Source organism: Microchirus variegatus, assembly GCF_963457635.1.
Source record: "Microchirus variegatus genome assembly, chromosome: 17".
NCBI lineage: Eukaryota > Metazoa > Chordata > Actinopteri > Pleuronectiformes > Soleidae > Microchirus > Microchirus variegatus.
This window is the reverse complement of record NC_139818.1, coordinates 18,644,511-18,652,822: the sequence shown is the minus strand read 5'-3', so window position 1 is coordinate 18,652,822 and position 8,312 is coordinate 18,644,511. Positions and strand designations below refer to the sequence as shown.

General features: G+C 41.2%; 1 protein-coding gene across 1 annotated transcript; it reads left to right on the top strand.

Annotated features, from left to right (window-relative positions):
* The first annotated feature begins 762 nt into the window (after window positions 1-762).
* Window positions 763-7,840, top strand: arf2b (ARF GTPase 2b). Its single transcript, XM_083904346.1, has 5 exons — window positions 763-844; window positions 3,255-3,412; window positions 3,599-3,709; window positions 5,379-5,503; window positions 5,912-7,840. The coding sequence occupies exons 2-5, from the start codon at window positions 3,265-3,267 to the stop codon at window positions 6,071-6,073; spliced, it is 546 nt and encodes a 181-aa protein (XP_083760472.1). The 5' UTR covers window positions 763-844; window positions 3,255-3,264; the 3' UTR covers window positions 6,074-7,840.
* The last annotated feature ends 472 nt before the right edge of the window (window positions 7,841-8,312 follow it).

Here is an 8,312-nt window from a genome sequence, read left to right as displayed (position 1 = left end):
GCACGCTAGCTAGTGGTGCTTGATAAATATCGCATCCTCAAAAATTAGAAACATTTCAAAGTGAGACTGAAGTTTATGCATGTTTTAAATAAAAGTCACGTTAATAGATTTTTAAGACCTTTCAAAACTGCATTTAAGACCTTTTATGCGATTTTAGGACAATTTAAGACATTTTAAGGCCTTAAACTCAAATGATTGGATTTAAGACTTTTTAAGACCCCGCGGATACCTTGTTTTTATAGTGACTTTGCGTGGCACTATGGTCATTTTGTAGTGATTTTGCATGTTGTTGTGGTCATTTCATGTCTTTTTGAGGTCATTTTGTGTCTTCTTATGGTCATTTTGAGTGTCTTTGTAGTGGCGGTGACTCATTGTGGACCCTTTTCATATTTCTTTATATTATATTCTGTCCCTTCTGTAGTTACAGAGTCTGTTAACTCTGACACATCCAGGGAATGAATATTCAGCCAAACATCTCCACAGTCTTCAAAGCCCTTCGGTTATACAACCGTTAACGTGTAAAATGACTCCACACAGGCCGGACTTACGTCAGTGTTGTGGGCCACTTCTCGGCGGGTGCAGGAAACTTACTACCGAACTTGTGTGTGGTGGTGGTGGTTTTACTTCCTCGACATTTTGTGTGCACGGTGCACAGTCATGCGGTCGCTGTGATAGGGCAGCCGAGGAACAGAGGTGGGCTCTTACTGACACAATTACTCCGGTGATTGGAGCCGGTGTGAAAGGGGGAAGTGCTCGTACGCCGGTGTCTCCCTGGTTGCGCAAGACGCCATTTTGGAGTGACAGTGAAAGATAAACGAACGCTCGAGAAGCTGTCTTTCTAAAGGTAAATATCCACACAAAGGCGCTATTTTGGTCGTACGGCGTGACAGGACGCGAAGGGACGTCTGCTTTGTTCGAAAAGCCCGTTTTGTGTGAGACTTTTAAGAGGACGTCACGGTGCCGTGTCTCTCCTGTGACGCGGCAGTCCGCTATCTGCTTGTCCGTTATCTTGGCCGTTGACGAGAGTTCCTGCCGGGCTGTCGAATTACAGGAAAACACCGAGTTTTAATAACCTCACCGACGGTACATATGACAACTCAGAATTCGCTTGGTTGCTGATGTATCGCCCTGTACTTTTAAAACGGCGAATGTTCTTCAGATCGCTCGCGAATGGCGTCGCCCGCTAGTTAGCAGCATGCTAACGCAATATAGCAAGCTAAACACCCGAAGCATCCGCCCTTAGTGAAGCTAATGTTAATCTGCCTTGAGCCCAAGAAACCGGCTAAAACTACCCAGCCTGGACATTTTTCACCCGTCTTATTCAATGAAAGGTTACCGCTCAATTGTTCAACTCATTGTATTTTCACATTCATAAATAATTAGGTGTTTGTCGGCCTTTACCTAAGGTCGGGGTGTTGTTGGCAGGCTAGCATTTCAGCAGGCTCGCACCTATGGTGACACGATATATGTGTTGGTGGATCTGACAGAGTTTACCGGTTAGACCAGGCCTCTCCAGTCTGACTGGTTTTCTTGTATGTTGTCCGGTTTACCGTCGTCTCCAGCTTGATACTGTATATTATTTTCAGTTAGAATTAATTTGTAAGCCGGGTTGGTGGCATGCTAACGGACTTGCATCTAGAGTAGCAGTATTCGTGTTGTTTGAACCGTCAGCGTTAACCAGCTGGAGTAGGCCTCTTGTATTTGACGATCGTTTTTTTTTGCTAGGTTATCCGGTTTACCGTCGTCTCTTACTCGATACTGTCTGTTATTATCCACAGTAGTTTATTTGTCGGCCCGGTTGGTGGAATTCTAACAGACTCGCATCTAGACAACAGTTTTCCTGTTGTTCGAGCCGTCAGAGTTTACCAGCTGGGGTAGGCCTCTCTTTATTTTACGATCGGTTTTCTGTTCGGTTATCCGGTTTACCGGCGTGTTTATGCTTGTTACTCTCCGTTCATTTTCAGAAATGATTAAATTCACACGTTTTCATTCGATGTTTTGCCAAGTAGAGGCCATTAGAGTATTTCAAAAGTCACTTTAAAATATATATTTATTAATGTGTGGACTGACCACCAGTTAAACAGCATTATTGTCTCTGTCGATTAATCTGTTAATGTTTCCCCCCATTGATTTTACTTTAAAACTTTGATTACTAATGTTTTGTCTGTCAAAAACAACATATTTGGTCAACCTACAGTGTAGAGCCTAAATCTATTCAAGTACTGTCATGTGCAACTTTAAGCATCTTGTTACGATCGGCACATTTTGGTATTATTCATTTTATTTATACATTGCCATAAATGATCTATCACATCCTGACATAATTCTGCTGTCCTATTTTTAAGCGCGTTATCATTGTGTTATGTACTATGTTTTTGCAGCTCTAAATGTTGTATATAATTAAAGCACCTCGGCATAAATAATTAGAACCACAATATTAAATTATCACAAATTTTGTATGCAAGTATATTTCTTGTTAATTAGACCAGTCATTTTCATTAGTGAAAATGTTATTACTACACCCTCACATGTGGTGTTCTATTGTATGGTTCCGATCTCTGCAATATTCACACTAAAGTGATATAAAATGGTTAAATGGAAATCCCCATATTGAATATGGTCCCTGCTAATTTATACAGTTTTCCACCATTTCTGATCTTTTTTTCTTTCCTACAGTTTATTCCCCATTTGTTGCAGCTCTGTCTTTGGAATTGTATTTAAATGTGACTGAAATTAATCTTTTAATTAGTAAAAAAAAAAGTTGTTTATTTTCAAATTGCAGCTCTAAAATTATGCATTTCTTAGCTGTATATAAGTTTGAGACAGGAACATGTGGCCTTATGAGTAATGTATAGCCACCAGTGCTCATTGTTTAACCATTAACCTAAGCAAACATCTTGGTTGTACTCCCATGTAACACTAATTGTACTGTTTTTTTTTCTGGTGCAGTGAAACTTTGCCTGTTTCTTAAACAAGCATTGTTATAGCTATTAAAACCAACAGCTGTTCATTTGTGCTGTCATCAACCGAACAACAGTCATGAAATCATTTTACCTCCACCATACATACATGACCTCAATTGTTCTCTCCTCTTTGCATTTATTACACTGTATAGGCTGTGCATCTCTGGTATTGTCTTCTTTGTTGGAGGAGCTGTAAAAAAATGCAGCTGCCTCCAGGGATAGTATTTCTGATTCTGAAACAGAAAACTGCAGATGTTGACACTCCCTCTGCTTTCCTCTTCTCTTTGACAGCTCTGTCACCATGGGGAATGTTTTCACAAACTTATTTAAGAACCTCTTTGGCAAAAAAGAGATGAGGATTCTCATGGTCGGGCTTGATGCTGCTGGAAAAACAACCATCCTATATAAACTGAAGCTTGGAGAAATAGTCACCACGATCCCCACAATTGGTATGAATATCTGTTTTTGTATCTGTCAAGTTAATGGTAGAACAGTTTTAAACATCAATGTCTCAGTTAGATGTGTAGTGCCATAGTTATCAAAATGCAGATAATTTCTTTGTGATTGACTTGTTTCAGATTTACATGCTTCTTTTTTTGAGTTTGTGACTCATTTGTGCATCTCCTCCTTTTTAGGTTTTAATGTGGAAACCGTAGAATACAAGAACATTAGCTTCACAGTGTGGGACGTGGGTGGTCAGGACAAAATCAGGCCGCTGTGGCGCCACTACTTCCAGAACACTCAAGGTGAGGTGGACTTAATCTTTGCTGACATTGGTGTCAGTGACTCTTTTTTCTGCCAATAGGTGGCCTAAAAAACCTGGTGTGTGAAAGACTGTCGTAACATTGCAGAATCAATGACTCATACGTCATTGTTCATTTCTCAGTGTGGGTGTGTGTTGTGTTACTCTTTTTCCCTGAAATACATTTTCCTCAGGACACATGAAGTCACCATGTGCACATAGTTAATGCAATCCAAAAAACATATTATGAAACCACTTTTTCCACCATGTGTCTCCTATGGTCTTTATTCTTGTTTGTTCTGTTGCTGTGTTTGTAATGGGGTTCTTTTTTATTTCAATTTAAAAAAACGCAACATTCATCTCCCCTCTTGCTCTCTTTCGCTCTCCCACACACATTTACGGACAGCTGATTAATCTGCTGCTCCTCTACACACACATTTCATGCAGCCTAAATCAAGTGATGGTATGAAAAAGTGTGATATCTGGCGCAGAGAAGACGCTGCAAAAGTGTCTCCATTTGCAAGTTAGGTACACAGCATTAGCTTAACACCTTTTTTCTGTTGGTGAACTCGGGCACTGTACAGTCGTAATATGCTAAATTTTGGAGTTCCTTACAAATTGCATCAGAGTAACTGGACTTCTGTGACCAAAACTTGACACATGTCAGAGGCACTTGGATGCTTGATGAAATGTTTTGGTAATAATCTGACAACACACGGACAAAGTTGACTTTCCTTAACTGAGTATCGGTTCCTTTTGTTTTTTTTGTGCTGTTAAATTGCAGCACAAGGTCTCTGTGATATAGCGGACCGCAAGTGTCCGTGGTGTTGTGTACCGATGCCAGTGCAGCGACACAAACGTGTGCCAACTCCTCTTCAGTCTTGGGTTGCCCATGTGACCACTTCCTCTGCTCCCACAGCGATCCAGAAATAACATAAATGTTTAGTCAGCACCATGGATGATGAAACCTATGTACACTTTAAAAACACCAAAGCTTTTTCCTATATGACACAATCTCTTGTATATTGTATTTGTGGCTCTATTCACTTTTTCAGATCTCAACTCACAACCATGAAATAGTAAATAGTAGCTGGCTAACTGCTCTGTGCTTCATATGCCAATCTAAGCTTTTAAAGCTATATTGTGAGTTTATCTTAGCTGTGTGTAAACCCATGTGTTTTTTTCTTTAAAAAAATACTGCATTTTGAGAGAAATGTTAAAACGACTTGGCAGTAAATGTTCTTAAATTCCTTTGAATATTTACCACCAATGGTCTGACAGCTTTAGGTTTATTGGTTTTCTGCACATAGAAGTGATTTGATGATGGCTCTGCACCTGACTTCCTCTTGTGCATGTGTATAATCCTCAAACATTGTCAGACATTTTAGCCACATCAGAACAACAGTTAGGGGTTGGATTCGTTACATTCCATGAATATCAATATATGGCTTTGTCTATGGTGCTTTGATGGGGGTCAAAGAGACTTATTAATAAGCAGCAAGAACATTATGCCCATGATTTATTATTAATGGACAAACGTTTAATGTGGTCAAGCAGAAAAATACTTTGAAACCAGATGATGGCTGTGTTGTTGCTAATAACACAGATGTGTGTAACAATCTCATGTAGAACTGAACATTTATTGTCTTTAACCAAATACTGTGTCTATGCAGGGCTTATTTTTGTGGTGGACAGCAATGACAGGGAGAGGGTGACCGAGGCACGGGAAGAGCTTTCCAGAATGCTCGCCGAGGACGAACTCAGAGACGCTGTGCTGCTTGTTTTTGCAAATAAACAGGTGAGGTGCCTTATTAATATATTCGTTAAGTGCATATTGTAGGCAAAAACATTGATGTTTTCCAAATGATCCTAACAGATTTTAAAGCCACCCTGTGCAGAACAGTTCAGGGAGAACCTACAATCAGAATAAAGTAGATTTCACACTCTGCCTCACAAGGCCATAGATGAATACTCAGGAAACAGAGCTCAGATCTTTGTACCGAGTCTTCTCTCAGTAACCTTTTTGTACGTCGTTAAACTTTTATTTACAAAAACTAACTCATCATGGGGCCCACATTGAACCATTTACAGCCAGTGAAACACTTCCTACACACAAGCTTTATGCAGTTGTACACGTTTACTGAGAAGAAGTATCTGTATTATCAAACCTTCATCTTGATTTTATCACCATTCTCCTCGTCTTCAGGATCTCCCCAATGCTATGAATGCTGCAGAGATTACAGAGAAGTTGGGGCTTCACGCCCTCCGCCAGCGCAGCTGGTACATCCAGGCTACCTGCGCCACCAGCGGGGACGGTTTGTACGAAGGCCTGGACTGGCTCTCCAACCAGCTGAAGAACCAGAAATGATCCATTCCACCATTTTTGATTTTTTTTTTTTTTGTTGTTTATTTTTTCTGTTTCAACACAGCGGCAGCACGGGATCCAGGCCCCTTTGCTCCCACCTAACCCACGTTTCAAACCCAACTCTTTCTATCAAGAACTTCCTTCATTCCCTCCTTCCCGTTTTCCTCCCCCTCCTCAGTGGGGCTCTCGCCTGTGCTGCTTGTGTGTGCGTGTGTGTGGGTGCGTGTGTGCGTGTACTGTTGTGTGTTCAGCGAGTGTGTGTGTGGGTGTGAAGGTGTCTCTGTGTATGTTGGCTGGGATTGGGAGTAACCCTGGCGTGCCTTTTACACACCTCCTGTGAAATCAGCAGTCTGGTTTTCAAGCCCCGTTCTCCATCCACCGAACTCACCCAGCCCCACTCAGCCGACCCCCACTCTCAGTCTTGCACGGCCCCCTTCTCCCCACCCCGACTCTCCAGAGGAAGCATGGTTTTCATACGGCAAAGAAAGAGCAAGGGTGCAAGTTCTCCTGCTGCCTCACCGTAGTATCTTATGTTGACTAGAAATGTTCACCAAATGTAGACTGAATGCTAGATGTTCATTTTATCCTCTTTTTGATTTTGAAACCTCAACCCCACTAGAAGGAGATTCCGGAAATTGCATCTTAACCTGTATCAGGTCAAAGCAAGTCAAAAAACCCCCAGAAAAAGTAAAAAAACGAACGAACAATAAAATAAATAATAAAAAATGAACGCCCATCCTCGGTCATTCTTGTGTCATTTGAAAACCATGCTGGTTGTTTTATTATTATGATTATTATTATTATATTGGAATATAACAGATTATTCTTAGCAATGGTTCTCCAATGAACACTACCTTTCTTCCCCACACCAAGCGAAACCATGAAGCACAAGGCAAGCCAACAATCTAATACAAATTAAATGATGAAATCTACTTTAAAATTAGGACCTGCGACCATATGCAATTCTTGACTTTTGAGATTATTTTGGTAGCGTAGAATTCCCTGGACGAAATAGAAAATTTTGAAATGACCTCCAGAGTAATTAATCATTATGACAGTGTTCCTACGTGATGAAGGTCAAATACAAGGCATTGGGCATTTCCAAAAACATTCAGCTGCTTAGAACTATGACTGGTGTCCTGATACATTCACAAGCTTCACATGTTATTCCTTTAAAAAGACGTTACATGTGTTTGTTTCTTTATGTTGGCTAGTTTTAGCATTTCTATTTGTACTACGACTGCTGAACCAAATGCATTTGAGCAGTTTGACAAATCCTGTACATGAAAGTAGTGAATACTCGAGGGCCTAAACTGAGTTACGGGGCTTTTCTCACCAACAGTTGGCGGTTTTTACTTCTATCCGAAAAAGCCTCCTGCTGTCTGCTGATGTTTGTGGTTGGGATGAAGGATTGGCACCAAAAAAAAATGAAGGCTCGCATAACTGAACGGTGCAGACATGAAGAAAACGAATAACCTAATTCAGACGTCTGTCCTTAACAGGCTGCTGCATCTGCATTCTTAATGACTGAAAAACCGAACAACGCGTACTCGGTAGCTCAACAGTGTGTGGACTTGTTGGTAGACCTCTTTAGGGGAATGGGTTTGCAGTTAGCCGGTTGTTGAGATTCAGCAGGCGTCCTCAGTGTGGAACCATGGGGGGTTTAAGCTGGCACTTCTGTCAAGAATGATTGTAAATCTGTAAGTTCCCCTGTAAACTGTTTCTGTGGGGATTTCCTGAACACATTAATAAACTTGATTTGATCCAACAGTGGGTGGAGACGGAGACTTCTTTTTCTTGAGATTCAAGTATTGTTATTATAATATATATATATATATTTTTTTTATATTTCTTTTAGTGTTAAATTACAAAATACATCTTGTGTCTCCTCCATGCTCCTGGGAACTGTTGGAGACACTCATCCGGTTAGGTTACAGCTGGATTAGTCAGTAGACTAAGGCTGAATCCCAATACCACCCCTTAGCCCTCCCCCTTCCCCCTACCCCTTGTTTTTGCGCGTTCATGTGAGGGGTAGGGCTGTCTCATTTCTCATAAGGGTTAAGGGGTAGGGCCAAGCCGTAGGGCTACGTAGCCCTCGAAACGAAGCTTCCTCAGGACCACACTTGAAACGGAGGGCTTCGAGGAATTTCGCAGCTTCCGCCGCGTCACCTGTCAGCGAAGTTTGAAAGCTGGCCGTTAAAGACTCGCACAAATGTATTTTCAGTATTTTAATCACGACAGT